At 33.9% G+C, this 22,966-nt stretch overlaps 2 protein-coding genes across 5 annotated transcripts; one reads left to right on the top strand and one right to left on the bottom strand.

The window, feature by feature from the left end:
• The first annotated feature begins 29 nt into the window (after positions 1–29).
• On the top strand, positions 30–14,941 carry LOC135139045 (vacuolar protein sorting-associated protein 41 homolog). Of its 3 annotated transcripts, none has more exons than XM_064069128.1 (11): positions 30–144; positions 214–339; positions 382–1,343; positions 1,395–1,607; positions 1,657–1,753; positions 6,020–6,198; positions 6,251–6,437; positions 6,482–6,809; positions 6,862–6,998; positions 7,172–7,436; positions 14,552–14,941. In XM_064069128.1, exons 1-10 carry the CDS (start codon positions 124–126, stop codon positions 7,430–7,432), a joined length of 2,511 nt encoding a protein of 836 aa, XP_063925198.1. In that variant the 5' UTR covers positions 30–123; the 3' UTR covers positions 7,433–7,436; positions 14,552–14,941. The 3 variants fall into 3 exon arrangements, with proteins under 3 accessions (XP_063925198.1, XP_063925197.1, XP_063925196.1); XM_064069127.1 differs by having other exon boundaries at positions 202–339; XM_064069126.1 differs by having other exon boundaries at positions 30–339.
• Positions 13,469–22,099, bottom strand: LOC135139046 (ciliogenesis-associated TTC17-interacting protein-like). 2 transcript variants are annotated; one of them, XM_064069130.1, is made up of 6 exons: positions 22,080–22,099; positions 14,931–15,547; positions 14,532–14,817; positions 14,194–14,434; positions 13,860–14,132; positions 13,469–13,750 (listed from the first exon to the last, which is right to left on the bottom strand). In XM_064069130.1, exons 1-6 carry the CDS (start codon positions 22,082–22,084, stop codon positions 13,520–13,522), a joined length of 1,653 nt encoding a protein of 550 aa, XP_063925200.1. In that variant the 5' UTR covers positions 22,085–22,099; the 3' UTR covers positions 13,469–13,519. The 2 variants fall into 2 exon arrangements, with proteins under 2 accessions (XP_063925200.1, XP_063925199.1); XM_064069129.1 differs by lacking the exon at positions 22,080–22,099 and having other exon boundaries at positions 14,931–15,645.
• Between the last annotated feature and the right edge of the window lie 867 nt (positions 22,100–22,966).

Raw genomic sequence — 22,966 nt, 5'->3', positions numbered from 1 at the left:
AAAAATTATCACTACTATCTACTGGTTGGCACAACCTGACACAACTGTCATGATTACGAAATGTCACTTGTCAATGATTCATCGTTCCAAAAATGAAAATATTCCACAATAATAACAAAAACAATGTCTGAACCGAGCGTTAATGTAAGTAACGGCCCCTCAGACGTAAATTTTACACAAAATTCGTGCACGAATTTTGAGGTTATATTTCAGGACACTAGTGACACCGAAAGTTTGGAAGATGAAATCGAGCCCAAGTTGAAGTACGTACGTCTCTCCAATGACCTCCAGAACATTCTTTTAACATCGTCTGCCACCTGCATAGGTGTCCATCCGAAGGTAAATTTTATGTAGCCATGATTCCGATTAAGTCTCCCTTAGTTTGTATGCATAGGGTCCCATTGGGGCGTCATCCACCTGCTCGACCACCAAGGCAACAGTATAAAAAGCAAAGAACTGCGCCCCCACACGGTCGGAGTTAACCAAATTTGCATAGACGGGAGTGGAGAATATATTGCCACTTGTTCGGATGATGGGAAAGTCTTCATTCATGGACTATTTTCAAAAGAAAACAGCCTCCACTTGAACGTAGGACGGTTAGTGAAAACTGTCGCGTTGGATCCGATGTATTACAAATATGGAGCAAATAGACGCTTTATCACAGGAGATGACAAATTAACCCTCTACGAACGTACATTCCTGGGTAGCTTGAAACCAACAGTTCTCTGTGAAAGCGAGGGATTAGTGAGGAGTTTATGTTGGGGGGAGAACTTTATCGCGTGGAGCAGTAACATAGGAGTTAGAGTTTATGATATTACAGCAAGATGCTCTCTTGGTTTAATTAAATGGGAGGAACACCCAGGGATTTCCATTGACAAGTTCCGATGTAACTTGCGATGGGCTGATAGTCGCACCCTTTTGATTGGGTGGGTGGATACCGTAAGAGTTTGTGTGATACGGAGGCGGAGTAATTATGAGTTGGTTAATAGAGACCTTCCGGAGTATTTAGTAGATCCAGTTTCTACGTTCAAAACTGAGTTTTACATATGTGGCATAGCTCCTCTAGATCACCAATTAGTCCTACTAGGTTTTCCCAAAGAGTTAGATGAAAACCAGAAGTCTTTGCGTCCGCAGTTGTACATAGTTGAATATAGAGATAACGATTATTCGGATGTTTGTACTGATAGTTTATCACTTCGAGGATATGAAGAGTACACTGTTAATGATTACCACTTGGATGTTTTAATTGACGAAAATAGATTTTTTATCGTTGCTCCAAGAGATGTAGTTATCGCTAGTCCATATGATTTAGATGATAGAATTCAGTGGTTTATTCAGCACAAGTTTGTTATTTTTTTGTTGTTGAAAATGTTTTATTTAATTGTGTATTTTAGTAAATTCGAAGACGCTCTTGATATTTTAATGCAGAATGATAGTCGACATATACATAGGCATACAGTCCAATCAGTTGGTATAGATTATCTGGATCACTTGTTAAGTAGGGAAATGTACGACTCTGCTGGGAAATTGTGCATGAAAATCTTCGGAAAAGATTCAAACACTTGGGAAGACCAGATTTACAAATTCGCAACAGTTCATCAATTAAGGTTGTTTTTATTTTTGTGGATACTGTGGGAACTGATTGCAAAGTTTTAGGTCTGTGAGTCCGTACATTCCTCGTACTTTAGAATCTAAACTGAATCCGCACATTTATGAAATGATTTTGTATGAATTTCTCAAGTTGGACGCTAAGGCAAGTATCAATAATTTTTTTTATAACAGACTGAGTAATTATTTTTTAATTAATTGGTTTGAAAACCATACATTAAAAAATTGTATCCAGTTTTAACTTCTTGAAGATCAGAAAACTTTTTTTTTTTAAGTAAATTTTTCCTTGTTTTTTATTACTTATTTACGGTGTTGCAAAAATTACCAAAAAAGTTTTTTATTTGTTTTGGGCAGAATTATTAAAGCCTATAGCTTATATCTTAATATAATATCCGGTTTTGACTTTTACAAAAAAAAAGTCAACATCAAAAAATCGATGAATTAAAACATAGAAAAATTGAGAAATCCAGAAATTGAAAAGTTCCCAAACTTGAATTATCGAAAAACTGAGAAATCGAAAACATGAAAAATCGAGAAATCTAAAAATTGAAAAGTCGAATAATTATAAAAATTTTAAAATTCGAAAAATTGAAAAATCAATAAACTAAAAAATCTAAAATTTCAAAAACTGAAAAATTAAAATATCGAAAAACTGAAAAACCGAGAAATCGAAACATCAAAAAAACGAAAAATTGAAATAGTTTACGTTCTAGAATCGAAAAGCCGAAAAGTCGAAAAATAGGAGGAAATGGTCCAAAATCGAAAAGTTAAAAAAATGAACAATTTAAGATTAAAAAACGCGGTAAACTGAAAAATTGAAATAAATATTGAAAAATCGGTTTCTCGTTAAACCAAAAAACAGAAAAATCGAAAAATTTAAAAATAAAAAAATTTGATAATCAAAAATTAAAAATTTTACAAATCGAGAAATTGAAAAACCGAAAAATCGAAGAATCGAAAGATCGAGCAATTGAAACATCAAAAATCGAAAAGTTAAAATATCGAAAAATCCATAAATCTAAAAAATAAGATAAGATAAAATTTATTGTCCAACAGAATATAATGTTCCATTAATAGGACAATTACATGTATGAAAATATTAAACTTAATCAAAACCACTCAACTTAACTTAACAATTAATGATAGGAATTATGATTAATGATAAAAATCGAAAAGTCGAAATTCCCAAAACGAACTGTGGGAAATTAAGAAATCTAAAACCTGAAAAATCGAGAAATCTAAAAATCGAACAGTGAAAAATTTTTAAAAATCGTAAAACCAAAATATCAGGAAATCGAATAAGAAATAATAAAACCGAAAAATGTAAAATTTTAAAAATTAAAAAACAATAAACTGGAAAACCAAAAGTTTAAAAATTCGAAAAACTGAAAAGTCGAAAAATCGAAACATGAAAAAAACGAAAAATTGGAGAATCGATAAACTGATAAATCGAGAAACCGAAAAATTCCAAAACGAAAATGGCGAAAAATTGAAAAATCGGAAAATTGAAAAGTCGAAAAATCGAGAAGTTAAAAATTGAAAAAAAAAAACGATAAACCGAAAAATTGGAAAATAAAACATTGAAAAATTTAAATCAAAAATTTTAAAATCGGAAAATTGAAAAACCGAAAAATCGGAAACCGAGACATCAAAAATCTGAAAAACATACAATTTTAAACTTTCAAAAATTGAAATTTTAAAATATCGAAAAATCGAAAACTCGAGAAAAAATTAAAAACTTGAAAAATTTTAAATCGTAGACTTGAAAAAGTTAAAAATCGAGAATTTGAAAAATTGAAGAAAAATTAAAGAATCGAAAAATTAAAAATCATAAATTTTAAAATCAGAAATTGAAAATAGAAATATTGACGTACTGAAAAATCGAAGAATCGAAAAATCTAAAATATTTAAAATTGAAAAATTAAAAACTCGACAAATCGAAACATAAAAAAATTGTTTTTTGTTACTTTATTTTCGGTGTTGCAAAAATTACCAAAAAAGGTTTTTACTTGTTTTCAGCAGAATTATTAAAGCCTATAGTTAATCTTAGGAATAATAATTATCGTTTTTTTTTCCTACAAAAAAAGTTAGGTAAATCTATTTTTCTTAATGTCTATGTATAAAATATTTAAAAAATTGGTCGAAGGTTATTTCGACAGAACTTCCCTCGTCTCTAAAGTGCAGCCCAACAAATCGAAAATTGCAAAACCGAAAATTCGGAACCCCAAAAATCCAGAAATTGAAAAATTCCCGAACTTGAATTATTATCGAAAAACTGAGAAATCGAAAGCATGAAAAATTGAAAAGTCGAAAAATCATAAAAATCGAAAAATGTAAAATTTAAAAATTTGAAAAATAAAAAACTGAAAAATACCAAAACGAAAATGCCGAAAAATTGTAAAATTGAAAAATTTAAAAATCGGAAGATCAGATAATTGAAAAGTCGAAAAATTTAAATATTTAAAATTTAAAAAGTCGGAAAATTGGAGAATCGAAAAACTTAAATCGAGAAACAACAATTCCAAAACGAAAATACCGAAAAATTGGGAAATCAAGAAATGAAAAATCGGAAAATTAGAGAGCCGAAAATCGAAAAACCGAAAAATTAAAACATCGAGAAATGAAACATCAAAAGATTGAGAAATCAATAAATCGAAAAGTTGAGAAGTCGAATAATCGAAAAATTGGAAACTCGAAATAGTCCACAGTGGAAAACTTAAAAAAACTGAACAATTTAAAATAAAAAAAAGTGGTAAATTGAAATAAATATTGAAAAATCGGAATCTAGTTAAATCGAAAAACAGAAAAATCGAAAAATTTCAAAATCAAAAAATTTGATAAACACAAAATCAAAAATTTTACAAACCAAAAAATTACATAATCCAGGAATTTAAAAATCGAAAAGTCGAAATTTCCAAAACTGAACTGTGGAAAATTAAGAAATCTGAAACCTGAAAAATCGAGAGATCCATAAATCGAAAAGTGAAAAAATTTTAAAAATCATAAAAGCAAGATATCAAGAAATCGAATCAAAAAATAGTAAAATCGAAAAATGTAAACTTTAAAAATTGGAAAATCAATGAACTGGAAAACCAAAAATTTAAAAATTCGAAAAATTGAAAAATAGAAATATCGAAGAACTGAAAAATTGAGAAATCGAAAAGCCGAGAAATTAGAAAATAGAAAAATCGAAATATCTAAATTTAAAAAAAAAAATAAAAATTCAAAAAACTGAATAATCGAGAAATCGAAAGATCAAAAAATCGAAAATTGAAAAAATTTAAAATTTAAAAATCAAAAAGCCGAGAAATTAAAAAATTCAAAATCGGAAAATTGAAGAATCGAATTACTGAAAGCATCTAGAAATTGAAAAATTCCATAATTGAAATGACGAAAAATTGGAAAATAAAAACTGCAACATTGAAAAATTAGAAAATCAAAAAATCGAAAACCCGAAAGATGGACAAATCGAGAAGTAGAAAAATTGAAAAACCGAAAAATCGAAACATCAAAAATCTGAAATATACAAATTTTAAAAATTCCAAATATTGAAGGACTGAAAAATTGAAAAAGTAAAAAATCAAGAAATCGAAAATTTGGAAAGTCCCAAAGTTAAAAACATCGAAAACTTGGAAAATCGAAGTAAAAATAAAATTGATTATGCGAATTTTATTTTTTCATCAACATTTTTGCAAGGACACGTATATCACTTTGGACAGGTGCAGTGTAATACTAATGATAACAGAACTGTATTCCAAAATTTTCGAGAAAATGGAGTGGGCCGTTTCCGATTGAATCAATAAAATAAATTGACTTATTTATTAATTTTATATGAGTCACCCTGTATAAGAAAAAAACTTAATGCAACGATGAATCATCTTTTGCATATGGGGGGGGGGGGGGGGTAAATTTTGCTTGACAATTTACCATGATTACGATAACCTTAAAATATTTACAAGATTTCAGAGCAATCGGTTTTGCAAATATTGCCAAATATTATTCAGTTTTTAATTTTTTTCAAAAATTCAGTGTGTCTAAATTCGACACGGATTCACACACCACAAGTGCAGGAGTATTTTATTTTTTTATTATAACTTTTGTAGATGACGTCATCCTATTGGTGGTGGGGATGATTAAGCTAAATTTTATTTAGCGTTTAGCATCTACATGATATTCCTAATACACATACAAAATATGACAACAATCGGTCCAGTAGTTTCGTAGATTATTTGTCTAATAAAAATGGATACAGACACCAGACAGACAGCCGGACGGAAACGGGAGACCACTTTTTTCGTACTTTAGAGGTCAAGACAGCTCGAGAAAATATGATAAATTTGTTATTAAACTTGGCTTCTACTGAACTACTGAATTAAACATGAACTTATAAAATCAAAAACATTCCTTTCAGGGTTTCCTCAGCCTGGTCAAAGAATGGAATCCGAAGCTCTACAACGTTTCAGCTGTGATAAACGCCGTTTTGGAGCACTTGCTCGTCTGCGAAATCGACAAAAACCTTTACCTGGAAGCATTAGCAATCCTTTACAGTTTCCTTCAACGTTATGACAAAAGCTTATCTATGTACCTCAAGTAAGTAACCCTAACCGTCCAACATAACGTCAAACAACATAAAATTCCCTAGATTAAAACACAAAGATGTGTTCACACTAATCCAAAAACACAATTTATATGGTGTAATCCAGGATATGCTCATCGACCTCATGGAACTAGACCACAAGCAAACCATTGCTCTGCTTTTGGATAAAAACACCATCTCCACTGATAAAATAGTAGAGAAGCTGCGCCCAACGGAACTACATTTATACAGGGTGCGTTAAAAACTACAACCGAAAACGTTAAAGCCGCGGTTTAGTTTTTAGACGAATACGACAAGAAGAACCCAAAGGGGAAGTACCACAGGGAGTTGGTGAAGCTGTACGCGATTTTCGCGCGGGAAAAACTGCTTCCGTTTTTGAAAAAAAGTGATCATTATCCCATACAAGAAGCCCTAGATATTTGCAAAAAAGAGAAATTTTATCCGGAGATGGTCTATTTGTTGGGTAGAATGGGCAACATTGAGGAGGCTTTACACCTAATTATTAATGAACTGAAAGATATGCAGCAGGCGATTTCGTTTTGTCAGGAACACGATGATCCTGATTTATGGAATAATTTAATCAATCATTCGTTAGACAAACCTGGTGAGTCGATTATTATTATCTTTATTATTACACTGGAATTATGATTTTGCAGAGTTCGTCAATTTCCTTTTACAAAGTATCGGAACTTACGTTGACCCAACCGTTTTAGTACAAAAAATCAAAAATGGCATGCAAGTGCCAGGGCTAAAACACTCTTTAGTTAAAATGTTGTATCAGTATAATCTTCAGGTGTGTATAAAAATATATACTGCGTGTTCACCCACTGAAGGTCCACCATCTTGATTTGTGTGGGTGCTTTACGTAATTGTTTTTTGAGGTTAAATGCGGTGTTGGTGGATCTTTAAAGAGAGTATAGCGAATTCAGCGACCAATGATTATATTTTTGATGTTTTAATTTATAGGTATCTGTCCAAGAAGGCTGTCAAAAAATCCTAGTCTCCGATTATTTCAATCTGTTGCGAAAACTTGTCCGAACTCAACAGAAAGGTCTGTCCGTTTCGGAGGAAATGGTTTGTGGGGCTTGCCATCGTATGGTCATTGAGAAAGACCCATCGCGTACTACCAATATAACAGTTTTCAATTGTAAACATGCCTTCCATGAACACTGTATGCCGAAAATTATAAGCAGATGTGGAATTTGTTACCCATTAGACACCAAATAAAGAAGTAAGTAAAAGATAGAGTAAGGTTTGTTAGTGTATATATGTAACATAAACTAGGCTAAGCTAAATCAGTTAAGGTAAGAATAAAAGAACCCCAAAGTTCATTAAAAAATCTCTTAATATGATATTATGTAATTCGAGAATAAATGTTCAAATTCAAGCTGTGAAAAGATAATTCGGATCAAAAAAATAACACTTTAATATATTTAATACAAAATAAATATAAAATGCACCTCCCATTTCCAGTCCATGATGATATTAATTTAACTGATTATAATTTTCAAGGTCCTTTCTCTCAAAATGAATCAACGGTTAAGATTAGTCTAAAGTCGATCAAGTGTTCTAGGAGAAGTTATTTATGAAGGGTAGATAATGTAATAACTTAAGTAAAAACATCCAGAAGATCAAGATCTATATCATGTGTTTAGATACACTATTGTTGTTACATTATACTGTAACCATACACAATTAATTTTAAAAAGTTTTACATATTTTAGATTAGAAAATCACTATAAAAAAATAAACTGATATTACACTAATTACACTTGTTGAATGAGGACTGTGGCGTTGAATGTGATTCATTTTATTTAAACAGTTGCCCTATGGCAGATGTACAAAGAAAATTACGTACCAATTTGACTGTGTTTTCACTGCAGGACGCTTTCAGACTGCTTCCTGTCTGTATTATCAACTACCAACCTACAGGATGAACATGCACTGGTGATTGCCTACATTATTCAATGCTTTTTCTTGGCTTTAATTTTTCAAATACGGTTTCGCAAGGTTGTTTTTTTTCCTCAGCGCTAAATTTAAATTTTAAATTCAGGACACCACAACATATACAGAGTACAAAGGACTGAAAGTATGAATTAAACCAGAATCGAACAAAATGTTCTGAATATTACAATTCTTATTTATCATTGTTATATGAAGACGTCCGTATTGTTCACATTTTCGAGAAAATGGGGTGACTTGTTCTTAATTTGACCAATAAAAAAATTGTGATGACGGCATCAACATGGATAATACTAGTCACAACACAAAAGAAAAGTAGTCAATTTTTTTATTGACTTATAAGATTTGATTTTGCAAATTTTATTTTTTTTATAACTCTGCGTACAATAACTTCAAAACGTCTGCAAGATTTCAAAGTATTCAGTTTTGCAATTCTTGATTTAATCAATAATATAAATTGACTCATTCATTGATTTTTTTTGAGACACTCCGTATAAGCAAATCTAAAAAATATTAATGCAGTGATAAATCACAATAAACTCATCAAACTTAGCATATTAAAGATTTGTTCAGAGGTGGCGTCACCAATTTTTTAGGGGGGATGAGCAAATACATTTTGATCAAAAATTTACCATGCTTATGAATAACTTTAAAACTTCTTTAAGATTTCAAAGCATTCGGTTTTCTAATTCCTGATTAAATCAATGAAATAAATTCACGCATTAAATATATATTTTTTAAGTAAACATTTATCATGCTTATGGTTTTGCAGATTCAAATTTAAATTGCAAAATGTTGTTTTATAATTTTGATTTTTTTTCCCCAATCTGGACATTCGGGTAAAAACTCAATACAGAGTCATAAACTACTACTACTTAAAACTCATTTACTATGTACAATTTTGAAGTGACGTCATCACATTATTGTGCGGATGATTAGACAAATTTTAGTTAGAGTTTTACCATCTACGTGATATTCCTAATATAAAACAAAATTTGACAGCAATCGGCCCAGTACTTTCAGAGATTACCTGTCTAATAAAAATCCGAGACGCCAGACAGACAGACAGTCGAAAACGGGAGACCTATTTCTTCGTACTCGAGGGGTCATGAAAGGTCGAGAAAACGTAAAAGTAGAGAGTCGGGCGACGGACTCGATTACAATACTTCCTTTGCTTACGCTCGGGAAGTAAAAAGACAATTAGAACCTCCGAGAAGGTTTCACATTTTTAAAAAAATACATTTGGGGGGCCCAAAATATCGAAGGTTATTTCAACAGAACTCCCGTCGCCCCTGAAGTGCAGGCAAATAAATCCCATTTCTCTAAAAAATTATCATTTTTTGCGAGTTTTTGTTTTCTGATAAACCCTATAAAGTAAAAACCAGTGGCGTAAATAACGTTCCCGCAGCTTATTTGGCTTGAATTTTTTCCTGAATTTTTCATTGTTTTTGTTCTTTCATTTTTTCGAGTTTTGAAGTTTAAATTTAATTTTTCAATTTTTCAACTTTTCAATTCAATTTCTAGATTTTGCATTTTTCGATCTGAGTTTCTCGAGTTTTCAATTTTTAATTTTTCCATTTGCAATTTTCTTTGTTTTTACAATTTGTCAATTTTTTGTTTCGTCAGTTTTTCAATTTGCATTTTTTTTTTATTTTATTTTTTTTTTTTTCTTTAATTTTACGATATCATTTCGAGTTTTTAGTTTTAAATTTTCCAGTTTTCCGATTTTCCAACTTTTGGACGTTTCAATTTTTAGAACTCTTGGACGTTTCAGTTTTTAGATTTTGCAGTTTTTCGATTTGAAATTTCACGAGTTTTCAATTTGTAGATTTTTCAATTTTTCGCGAAAAACGAGAAAGTACAAGTGATTCTACGTGACCTGCATTAGCAATACAATCCAAAATTATTGAATAATAAATTGACTTGATGTTTTTTATTATATCTCTTGTTCTTTGGAGCAAAAAACTGTTGAAAAAAAATTATGTATATAAAGAAAAAAAAAACAAAGATTAACCCCACCCACCCGCCCCGATCTTAATTGTAATGAGTTTTTCATTTGTAATCAGACAAGGGGCGGAGTTTAATTGTAACATATTACTCCTATTTCTCTAGAAAATTCTACTCTTTTAAAAACATATTTCATACGATAATTTCTTGTAGAGAAATGAAGATTTAGCAACTAAACTCCGCCCTTCAGCTCAGATGAATAAAGCATTCATCACAATTGAGAAGGGGTGGGTGGGCGGGGCTTATGTTTGGTCCATTTTTTCTTAATATACAAAGTCTTCTTTTCCCAATAAGAAACTGACAATATGTTTAACTATCCTGTTGTTGAAAGAAAACTATATATTAAAAACAAAAATTAAGCCTCACCCACCCGTCCCGATCTCAATTGTAATGAGTTTTTCATTGCTAATCAGACCGAAGGGCGGAGTTTATTTGTAACATCAATATTTCTCTAAAAAAAAAATTACCCTTTTAAAAACATACGAGTATTTCATATGGTAATTTCTTGTAGAGAAATGAGGTTTTTGCAACTAAACTCCACCCTTCAGTTCACGATGAATAAAATTTTCATCACAATTGAGAAGGGGTGGGTGGGCGGTGCTTATCTTTTCCCAACAAGAAACTGAAAACATGTTTAACTATCGTGTTGTTAAAAGAAAATTCTATCTATTAAAACAAAAAAACAAAGATTAAGCCCCACCCACCCGCTCCGATGTCAATTGTGATGAATTTTTCATTCGTTGTTAGACCGAGGGGCGGAGCGTAATTGCAAAATACATATTTCTCTATTCATTTGAATGACTTTGTCTTCTCAAAACAAAGGACTAAAACTATTAATTAAACCACAATTGAACAAAATGTTATGAACATTATAATTCTTATTTTATCATTATTATATGAAGACGTGCGTTTTCTCACATTCTCGAGAAAATGGGGTAACTGACTCGTTTTTAATTTGACCAATAAAAAATTTGTGATGACGCCATCAAGATGGATAATACTAGTCACAGCAGAAAAGAAAAGTTGTCACAGCGCGTTACCAGTGCAAGAAAAAAAAGAAGGAAAGCGTTCAGTTCGGTATCGAACTCACGACACAATGTCACCGGTTCGTTGAGTAAGCTACTGAGCCACTGAGCGACGAGCTCATATATCTCGTGATAGTAATATTTATAACATTATATCGTGCAATTGTTTTTGCGAAGAATTGGAAGTTTAGCGAAAAAACTGAAAGCGGATTCGTATACTACAACTATAGGAGTATATTTTTGTATAATATTCTAATCATTTTAAAATACAATTCATTGAAATAACGTCACCAAATTGTTGATGGGTGTGTTTAGCCAAATTTTGGTTAGCATTTAACCATCTACATGATATTTCTAATATACATACAAAATTTGACAACAATCGGTTCAGCAGTTTTCGAGATTACGTGTCTAATATAATTGGATACAGACACCAGACAAACGGAAACATAATACTACTTTTTCCGTACTGTAGGGGTCATGAAACGTTGAGAAAACATAAAAGTAGCATTCATCTGATGACATCGGTTACTATAGTTCCTTAGCTTACGTTCGGGAAGTTAAAAATCAAGGCCGATTCATAAACCGCAAATATAGGACTATGTTATTTTATAAAATTTAAATGACGTTTACTAAAAAAATTTGAAACGACGTTATCAAATTGTTGGTGAAGAATTTTAGTCAGTAGTTTACCATATACATGATATTCTTATGAACATACAAAATTTGACAACAATTGATTCAGTGGTTTCGGAGTTATCTGTCTAATAAAAATCGATTGCAGACAGACAGACGGAAACTCTGGGGGTCATGAAACGTCGCGAAAACATGGAAGTAACCAGGCGCGCTCGATGGACCCTATTACAATACTTCCTTGACTTACACTCGGGAAGTAAAAAACGTACAAAAGCGGCTTTAGTTTTAAATAACTGCTTGCTTTTTTCGATAATATTTGCTTTACCAACACCAGTTACTACCAACTTGTGTTAGACAGATGTCAAGATTTAATTGACCCTTTTCCTGTAAGCAAAGTGAGTAGACATTATATAAATTCCAATGATACAGAGTGAGACAACTACGCGCAGGCGAAGTCAGATTTTTGGAGCGCCAAGTTAAAATTAACCAATGAGCGACAGATTACGCATGTGTAGCCGGTTGCATTCTGTCAAAGCGGTTTGTTGTCACAGCACAGTATAGATATCAATCAGTAGAGACAACTCGCTGTTTTTACTGACCCGTTTTCATGGGTGGTCCTTTGTCTTGTGACCGTATGAGGGCGCGCAACGCAAGGTACTTCTCTTTCTTACACATTGGGACATTGAACTGCGGTACTTTTGTTATCTAGTGACGTTAATGCGAATTGTGAAATATTTGAAATTTGGCAGTTTAGTTGCATTGGTTTTGATGATTTAAGGCTGATCTTCCGGTGTAATTATTGCAGTTAAGTGTAACTTTCATACAGACATTTTAAAAAGCGTTGTTCACGTTTTCATAGGACCATTGTTTACTGTTTTTTTTTTTTTTGTAAAAAAATTAAATGTACATATATTAGCATTTTTTAATAAAGTTGAATTTTACAACCATTTACAGCCATCATGAAAAAGAAATTAATGAAACGTAAAATCGTAATCAGAGAAGCGGGCCACATCTAAATTTCAACATGGCATCCCTGTTATAGGGCGCTTAATTAATTATTTATTATAATAGACTGTGTGGTTTCTAAGATCAACTAGTTATAAAATGTTATTGTTATTACACTATTTTTAAGTCTTTTCCAAAAATTCATTTGCACAAAGTGTAGTAAATTGTGTACACGAATCAATTTTAAAATAAAGCGTTTGTGATCCTTTTTAAATTAGGTGGCGACATCTAGAAATATTTTGGACAACGACCACCGATGACGGCTTAAAATTCGGGTCAAAAAGATCAAAGGTGCCGACACGAGTTGTCCATACTGACTGTTGTCTATACTGTGGTCACAGGCCTTTGCTCTGCTGCCGGAGTGCCGGATACTATTTCCAACGTGGTTTTGAAGATGCGTGCGCACGGAAAGTCACGATGGAAGTTTTACGATCTTACAGGAAAAGGGTCAATTGTGTGTACTCGCATGAACAAAACTACCTTCACGTTTCTTCAATCGATTCTTGCCACATTCCATAGCTTATCAGTTGATGATGTTCATTCTTGTTAACTCCAGAGATAATGCCTTTATGCAATCAAATTACCTTTAAAGCGATATTTGGGATGTCAAGTTTAAAAAATATACACATTTATGCAAAGAAAACGATATTTTCTTTAAATAAAATACTATAGTATATAATCACAGATATTTCCAAAACTCGTAATCATCCTCGTCGTACGCATCGTGCGGAGCTTCGAAGTACTCGCTCTGTGGCAAGAGAGCAGGAGTGAACGACAGAAAATACTTGGCGGTAAATTCGAAAACGTCCTCCGGTTTAAGGTGAAGAATAGTTTGCACATAATCAGACAACATAGCTTTGATTTCCGGATGATCTTCCATGTAATTTTGAATATGTTTTGCCTTAGAAACCTAAAAAAACTTCCTTTAGTACCCTAAACAAGCACTTTTGTCAAAAAATCCCCAGCAGGGAACAGAATCGTTTGTTACTTTGTGGGAAACTGTAACCATTTCAACTTACTTTAGAGTCTAAATATAACGAGAGTAGTTGCATATCGTCCGTTTGGAATTCCAATGGGATTCCCGATAGTCTGTCGTCGCGTATCTGGATCAAAGGATTTAATTGCAAAAGGTAGTCGCACAACTGCCATTCCTGTTTCAGGATTTGGCCGTTCAGAGTCATGAGAGCGATACATCTGTGCTCAATTCCGCATTCCTCTATTATTGTCCGGTAGATTTTACAAACGTCTAATTTTTTATTGTTGACTACACCGCTAGAGGGACCTTTGCATTCCTAGAATTGAATTGAAAGTGTTAAACATGTTTCAAAAGAACTTAGAGTGGGAGATATTTACATAAATATTTCTGCAGAGGCTTCCGTCGATGTATAGCGTAGTGGTTTCAAAAGTACCGACAAATTTCGTCATGGCTAAATACCTCATCAAGATAAAGTTGGAACCTTCACAAATCAAATTCCTCGCCTTTTTTGGACTGTAAAACATGTCCTTATTTTTATCGTGTCTCAAGTAGTAAAAGTTTTCTTGGGAGTTTACGTAGAGGATTTGCTGATCTAGGTATTCGTCCACATGTAGGTATCTTAACAGTTCAATTTAGTTAGGTTGCAGCCAATGAAAAAATAGCGAATGCGATATGAGTTTACGAGAATGAAGTGCGAATAATGTGTTAAACTTACTCTCTTCTTTTCTCTTCCAGAGTCTGCAAGTCTCTGTCCACCCACGCCGTAATCCTCGAGCCCCCATTGTGCCCCATATAATCAAGTTGTGACGACAAATGAACAAGAAATTTAGGAAACAAGAAATCTCCTCTAGTCTTTTTGTTTTGGTACTTGAGAGGGCCTCCACTTGCTCGCTGAATGTCAAGACACAACCCACCAACAGGAACGGGCTGCGGTTGACTCGCATCAAAAGTACTTACCAACAGATTTTCACTGAACATAATATTCTTGAAGATTTCGTCATCTGTAAAGGGCGCTTGTTACGATCAATTATTTTTCTAAATTTTGTAAATATTGCTATTTAAGTAAATCGTGATATTCTCTGTTTTCATACGTATAACCAATCAATAAACTTACTAATATCGAAATTAGGAATCACGTCACTTATGCGCATCCAACCGCTCTTCATTATAGGTTTCTTCATTTTCCTTCTTGGTTTAGGCTTGGTGGATTTCTTAAAAATTTCGGACATAATCTGTCCCGCTATTTTCAGCCCGGAAGATATCGATTCGACGCTATCTTGCAGAGAGTCTCTTAGGTAACCTGCTGTGTCACCTTCTTCTAGCACTTTACCTAGAAGAGCACACGCACTTTTGGGCTCATCATAATCTATAGACGGAGGTTTAATTAAAGAATCAAGTAATTCTTCCTCATCTTCGATTGTTGAAGTCCCAGACGGAAACTGATCCGATAGTTCTTCAGCCGGCTCATCTTCTTCCCAAAGCGCCGACAAATTGGTTGCGGGCTGGTGAGGCTCCTCGGAAACACTCTCACGTAAACCTTTCCCTCCTTCAGAACTTGGGTGGGGACTCGTTTGTTGACCTTGCTCTTCTTTCAAACTTTGCTTGGGACTCTCATCTTCTTGTGCACTTCGTCGTGAACCTCCGTCTTGGTTTAAACTGTGTCGGGGATCGTTGTTGCCATTCGTTGCGACAGGAGGTGGATTCTGGTTGTGGTTCAAACTTCCCCTGGGACTGCGTGAAGAACTCATTTTCAAAAATGGCACTCCGAAAAATGTCAAACTATAAATTTAAATACGAGGAAACTACATTATCGACCTCGAAACAGAAATTTTAAGAGACCATTGGAAATAAAACCTTTAAATTGTAATTCAGTGACAGATGGAAGCGCAAATTTTCATTATTTAAAAATTCAAAGTAACAAGCCTGCGGGTTTTTGTGTACGTCCCGTTTCCTACAACTGGGCCTCGGCCTGTTAAAAACTACATAAATAAAATAAATAAGTAAAATAAAAATAAACATCTCCATTTATGTATTTGAAATGATTATCATAAATTGTAAATATTCGGTAAATGTGTGGAATCTGGATATTTGTTTGTCTGATATGTAGTACGATTCGGGTCTAAATAGACGATCTTTATTTTCGTCTTCGGTCGTCGTCGAATCCTATAACCGACATCGTTGATTCTCGTCACGACAGTATATGGACCTTCCCAATCTGGTGACAACTTCAGGCAACAATCTTTCCTTCTTCAGGGATTATAAAGCCATACCAAATCCCCTATCTGGAATCCTGCTGAGTTACCCTTAAGGTTGTAGCGTGTTTTCATTATGTCACTCGCCACCCGGATCTTGTGGCGTACCGTTTCATGAACATTCAGCAGTTTCTCCTTTGGTTCTTCATTCGGGGAGCCGAACAAGATGTCACAAGGAAGACGAAGTTCTCTTCCGAAAACTATGCGTACCGGTGTCTGACCCGTCGTGTCATGGACAGCTGATTGGTAAGCCAGTAGGAACAATGGTAGGTGTCGATCTCAATCTTTGTGATGTTCGGCCACCACCTTCGAAAGATGTTCTCCCATGGTACGATTGAACCGTTCTACCATTCCATTTGACTGCGGGTGCAACGGTGTAGTTAGTCCGTGTCTTTCGTATCCCTAGTACTTCAATAACCCTTTGGAATAGGTTTGACACAAAGTTTCTGCCTTGGTTTGAATCATGTTCCATTGGGACCCCAAACCTGCTGATCTAATTGTCAATCAGCGTTGTTGCAACCGTCGTGGTTTCTTGGTTCCGTATAGCATAAGCTTGGGGCCATTTGCTGAAGTAATCGCTGACGACCATTATGTACTTATTTCCGTCCAGGGTCACCGGGAAAGGACTTGCTATGTCCACTGCAATTCTTTAGAAATCGAATTTTATTTTCTCTATTCTATCTTCTATATTTTTCGTTCGATCTTCCATTATTTCTCTAACTCACTTTTTAACCGATGCTCCATTTAGATCATATTTCGTCCGACAATATTTTCCATATTTTCTAAATTTATTTTTAGGTCCTTCATTTTTTCTTTGATTTCCTCTATTTCATTCTTGTTTGCTTCTACTTCCTTCTGGAATTTTTCAGTTAGGCTGATTTGCTTATTTATGTTCACGTCTATAATATCCATTGTTTCGTTCATTCTTTCATCTCTTGCATCCATCATTTCGTTCATTTCTTCTTTTTTGCGTTCATTTTCTCGTCTCTTGTGTCCATCTTCTCGTATATTGTCTTGTTTCTTGCGTCAATTTTTTCGTCCATTTTCTCCAGGCTTTTCTAATTTGCAGACCACAGTTTATCTTGCAGACTGGGGGTTAAAAATGCTTCAATCAAGTTAAAACTCGATATTTGCTTATTTCTCAATACCAAGATTGTTGATTAAAAACTTCGATCCGTTTGGAGAAACCGTTAAAAACTACCCCCACAACAAACTTGCAGACTGGAGCCTAAAAATACTCGAATCAAGTCAAAATTTGACATTCGTTTGTTTTTCAATACGGAGATTATTGATGCAAAATTTCCGCCTATTCGGAGAATAAGGGTTAAAAATACTTCAGTCAAGTCAAAACTCGACATTTGCTTATTTATCAAAACGAGGAGTGTTAACACAAAATTTCAATGCATTCGGAGAAATCCTTAAAAGAAACAGACTAGGGATTAAAACAGCGTCCGACTCAGTGATCTCTCTCTACTATTAGATCACTGGTCGGACTGGCTCGTCCGGCTACCCAGCGATCGCCCTAAAAGCTCAGGGTCCCTAACGAATCACTTCAAAAAATTATGTTATTATTTAAATTTAATTTAGTTTTTTTAATTAATTTTTTTATTATTTTATTGTTAATTTAATTAATTTATTAATATTTAAATTTAAAAAATATATAAATTACGAATAAGTATAGGAGTATTTGTTATAGATACGTGAATTGCGATAATTTGAGTTCATGTTTATCACTATTAGATAATAATCAGCTGCTACTATGTAAGAATGCATAAGTTCGACATTTTTTCGTCCAGTTTCTCATTTTAGGGTGTGTTTGTACACGTCATTTTTGCTGTTAACTTGGTTCATTCAGTACATACTATATGCTGGTTTTGAGTTCTTTGAGGTATAATTACACTTTCATCATCAGTCAAAAAATACAAAGTGGTGTCCAGAAGAAAAAATTTAAAATTCATAGGGAACAAAATCTTAAAGATATTTTAAAGAAAATTAGAGACATTTTTAACTTCTGAGAAACCTAACGTAAAAAAAGGCGTTTTGAGAGAAAGTTTAAATTAATAATACTTGGGAAGTTCAAACTTAATTTTATTTGAATTTCAAAAAGAACCCAGAAAAGTGCCAATTCCTTAATTAATTATTATTAATAGGAAAACAGATAAAGATCCGTTATATTCAATACGACGCAAAATTGTCTTCATATATAGGTCTTACTTTGGATGGTGTCCACGTCCATTTCTCTAACTTTCTGGTAATTTGTTCTTCTTACCAGCCGTTGTTGTAAACCTTTCTACTTAGTATTGCCCAAATTTTGTTTTCAATTGTTCGCACTGGGGGTACTATGGGGGGATTATCTTAGGTACAAAATTTATATTATTTCTTTCTAACCAATCCCTGGACATTGTAATATAATGGCATCTTGCTAAATCTGGCCAAAATATTACATCCTCGTTATTATGGTGTTCCCATATATTGTTATGTATTGACCGCGTCACTTCTAATACGGCCAATGAATGGTGCTGAACCGCCAGCCGAAAATATAGCCCATCAAACCAAAATTTTATCTTCAAACTTTGTCTTCGACTTCATTTTATTTGTAATTTCTTCTATACTGTTTGTATAAAATGCATCCTTCCATCTCTGAATAGGCAAACGTAAAATATTTTTCATCGCCCAGCACAACCACACGATTGTTCAAAAAATGATAAATTCTCAATAGCTGCCAACATCTGAGAATTATCTCTACTGCGATGCTGTATGTTTTAAACATTTAGCTCTTTTTCTGTCTCTCAAATTGTCGCTCTGTTTCTGTTATTTTGTTAAATTAAATTTAATTCTGTGTTTGTTTGTCTTCTTTTTTTTTGCTAATTTATACATCATGTGTCAATAGTGAATAGTTCTTTAATGAAATAACGATCACTAGTTAAATTAATAATTTTTAAAGTTTGGTTTTGCGAAATTTTTCAGGGTGATCGGTTTTTTTGCCGGTCAGTGTATATACATTAAAATAAAGTTATAAAAGGTAACAAAAGAATATTTTTCATAATTAACAATGCATATTAAGATCATTAGGTGATGCCACAGTTGTAGGAATTAGCTCGGTTTGCGCGAAGGTGGAGATAACACGACGACCGTCGCAACGAATCTTAACCAATTAACAACTCAAGTAAATTTGCTGCTGCTGCTTTTATACGCTTTCTTATGAAAATATTTTTGTTTTATCTCTAGTATCCCGCAAACGCTTTCGAGCACGCCACTGGAACAATCAGTTTCTCGGAGGACTACCTCTATCTTCCCTCCTCTCATTGTACCTCTATGGTGCGCACCTACTTTAGAAATATGTACTCTTTACATGTGTCTAAAATTTTTCTGCTACTTGTACTTTAAATGAATGTGAACTATCAATCATTTTTATAAGTTGCTTCAAGCTGACTAAACTTTAACATGATAATTTTTTGTGTAAAGAACTCAGCAAGTGGTAACTTTCGACTCAATTGGAGTATTTTTAAGCTCCATTATGAAAGATTGCTTTGGGGTACTTGTTAAGAGCAGCTTAAAAAAGGCTGTTTTTTTTTGTATTATCACTTCGCGCATAGGTAAAAACTAAACACTAAGTTTCGATTGGAGCATTTTTAACCCCCAGTCAGCAAGGTTATTTTGGGGGTGATTTTTGAAGGTTTCTCCGAATGGGCTGAAATTTTGCATCAATAATCCTCGTATTGAAAAACTAGCGAATGTCAAATTTTGACTTGATTAGAGTATTTTTAAGCCCCAGTCTGCAAGGTTGTTTTGGGGGTAGTTTTTAACGATTTGTCTGCACGGGTTGAAATTTTGTATCAACAATCTTCGTATTGACAAATTAAGAAATATCGAGTTTTGACTTTATTGGAGCATTCTTAACCCCCAGTCTGCAAGGTGATTTTTGAGGGTTTGTTCAAATAGGCTGAAATTTTGTATCGATAATCCTCATCCGTATTGAGAAACTAGCGAATGGCAAATTTTGACTTGATTAGAGTATTTTTAAGCCTCAGTCTGCAAGGTTGTTTTGGGGGTAGTTTTTAACGATTTGTCTGCACGGGTTGAAATTTTGTATCAACAATCTTCGTATTGACAGATTAAGAAATATCGAGTTTTGACTTGATTGGAGCATTTTAACCTCCAGTCTGCAAGGTTGTTTTGAGGGTGATTGGAGTTTTGACCTGATTGGAGCATTTTTAACCCCCAGTCTGCAAGGTTGTTTTGGGGGTGATTTTTGAGGGTTTCTTCGAATAGGCTGAAATTTTGTATCGATAATCCTCGTATTGAGAAATTAGCGAATATTTTAACAACCTTGCAGACTGAGGCTTAAAAATACTCTAATCAAGTCAAAATTTGCCATTCGCTAGTTTCTCAATACGGATGAGGATTATCGATACAAAATTTCAGCCTATTTGAACAAACCCTCAAAAATCACCTTGCAGACTGGGGGTTAAAAATGCTCCAATAAAGTCAAAACTCGATATTTCTTAATTTGTCAATAAGAAGAAATTTATTTTGACTTGATTGGAATATTTTTAAGCCCCAGTCTGCAAGGTTGTTTTGGGGGTGGTTTTTAAGAGTTTCTCCGAACGGGTTGAAATTTTGTATCAATAATCTTCGTATTGAGAAATAAGCAAATGTCGAGTTTCGACTTGATTGCAGTATTTTTAACCCCTAGTCTGCAAGATAAACTGTGCTCTGCAAATTAGACAGGCCCATTTTCTCCATTCTTGCGCTCATTTCTTCTATCATTTCTTTACTTCTTGTGTCCATTTTTTCCATTTTTGCGTTCATTTGTTCGCCCATTTTTGAAAGCATAGCCCTGATCTTGTCCTCAAGTGCTGCAATCCGAGCTCTAGTCTCGATAGGAGAAATCTTCAGAATTCTTCTCCAACTGACCGGAGATATTCCGTAAAATCGATTATTAATCTTGGATTAACTCAAATCAACTCAACTCAAACTTACACGACTAATTACACAGCGATTATGTAATTTTGGCGCAACATTCACTGGATCACTGGACTCGACTCGTTGGCTGAATCAACTGAATGAGCCTCGTTCCCGACTATGTTCCTCTCGATGGATCGAGAACGCCGCTTCGAGGTTTTTCTGGGTTGCCCATCGCTACTTTCGCTTCCAGACTTTTCGTTAGCGAACGCTGCCCGGCCGATGAGTCATCATCGCTGTACCATCACGGCCAAAAAAATTCAAACACCTAGCCTGCTTATGTCATCGAGTTTTATTTAATTTTTCAATTGTAAGTGGAATTTCTCTGTCACGTTGACGTTAAAAGACGTCAGGAAATCAGAGGCGTTCATTCTAAAGCCCACACAAAATAAATTTCACAAATACAATTGAGAAATTAAATAAAACTCGATGACATGAACAGGTTAGGTATTTGAATTTTTTTGACCGTGATAGTACATACTAGAACCCATAGGCGTCGTACCGGGGCGGTGTATGGGTTTCTTTCGTAACAATATCAATAATAGGATTTATTTATTTAATTGGTAGTGTACCATTTCCGAGGCTAAAGTGACGCAGAGCATGTCAGAGGTGAATCTGTAGATAACAACGTACACAGAAAAGTATTAACAAAACTGTAAAATTTTATTAAAGCAGTGGGAGTAACGAAATAATTTTGCGTTGTACAAGAATCAACTGGAACTGAACAGACTCGGTTGGAGGTGAAAAATACCATTTGTACTAGCAGAAGACACTACCTCAGATATATTCTATGCGTCAGTCCGTCAGTAGCGACAAATTGAAAAATTTTGGAGTTTGTTGAGTAGAAAAGTGTTCGCTAAAGGGTGATAAGCTAAAAAAGATGCTAATCTCCAAAGAATAATTCCCAGGATGCGCAAGATTCATTGATCTGAACACAGTTCAAAACCTAAATAATGCAATATATTAGGACAAAATGGGGTGTCATTGAAGATAACAGACCTCTGTCAATTAAAGGTTGCCTTGTATTTGCTTAAAAAGTTAAGTACCTCATTTACCACCTTAGAAGACTGTGGCACTCTCTCCAAAAACGCTTGCTGCATTCCCCCTTTGGCTGGCAATACTAATACGTTGCTTTAGGAATGATTTTTCCAGTCGTAAACCAGACTTGCCAATTAACAGACACGCAATATCTTCATATTTGGAATTTGTGTCTTCATTCCAGGAACGCATTCTATTCTTGATACAATATTTTGTTTTAAAATTTGTCTCAAAACCCTCATGACACCCATTAATTGCCAACTCCGTTCAGAATTTCTGATAAGTTTTACTAAGTAAGTAACCAAAAAAGTAACTATCTCTGTGAATTTTCTCAAATGATTTTTTAAATGAAGCAGTAAATAATAAAACTGTCTGAGAATCAGTTTTTGAAGATGCTTGTGTTCTGTGAATTACATACTGTGGTATTACCTATATCTGGATCACGGTTGTAGAATAGATAGGTTGATACACTAGCATACATTTGCATATCCCTGGCCAGCGACGCCAATTGCCGATCGCGTCGCCTGGTTTTTGACGTTTTAGGGACACAGAACTCTATAGGCATCTGTCTATAACCGATGTAATTAATAAAAGAAATCGTATTTATCGACTCCGATCAAATGTCATTTACAAATTTTGTATTGTTCATAAAGCAATGTAAACGAAAATCCCCAAAATAACTAGAATGATTTCCGCTCGACAAGGTAGAGGCGCTAGCTGTATGTGTCCTTTCCATGGATATAGGGATCGAAAAGAAGCGTCGCCATCCCAAGCCATTAGTGTACAAACCTATCTATTCTACAACCGTGATCTGGATCTGCTCTAATCTGTGCAGAAACATCTTCAATTCGGTTTGTCAGTTCTTCAACAATCAACACTATTGATAGGAGTTTGG

The sequence above is a fragment of the Zophobas morio genome, unplaced genomic scaffold, assembly GCF_036711695.1.
Source record: "Zophobas morio isolate AGI-343-1 ecotype UQ-CSIRO unplaced genomic scaffold, CSIRO_AGI_Zmor_V1 ptg000030l, whole genome shotgun sequence".
In the NCBI taxonomy this organism is placed as follows: domain Eukaryota; kingdom Metazoa; phylum Arthropoda; class Insecta; order Coleoptera; family Tenebrionidae; genus Zophobas; species Zophobas morio.
This window is presented reverse-complemented; position numbering and strand designations above follow the sequence as displayed.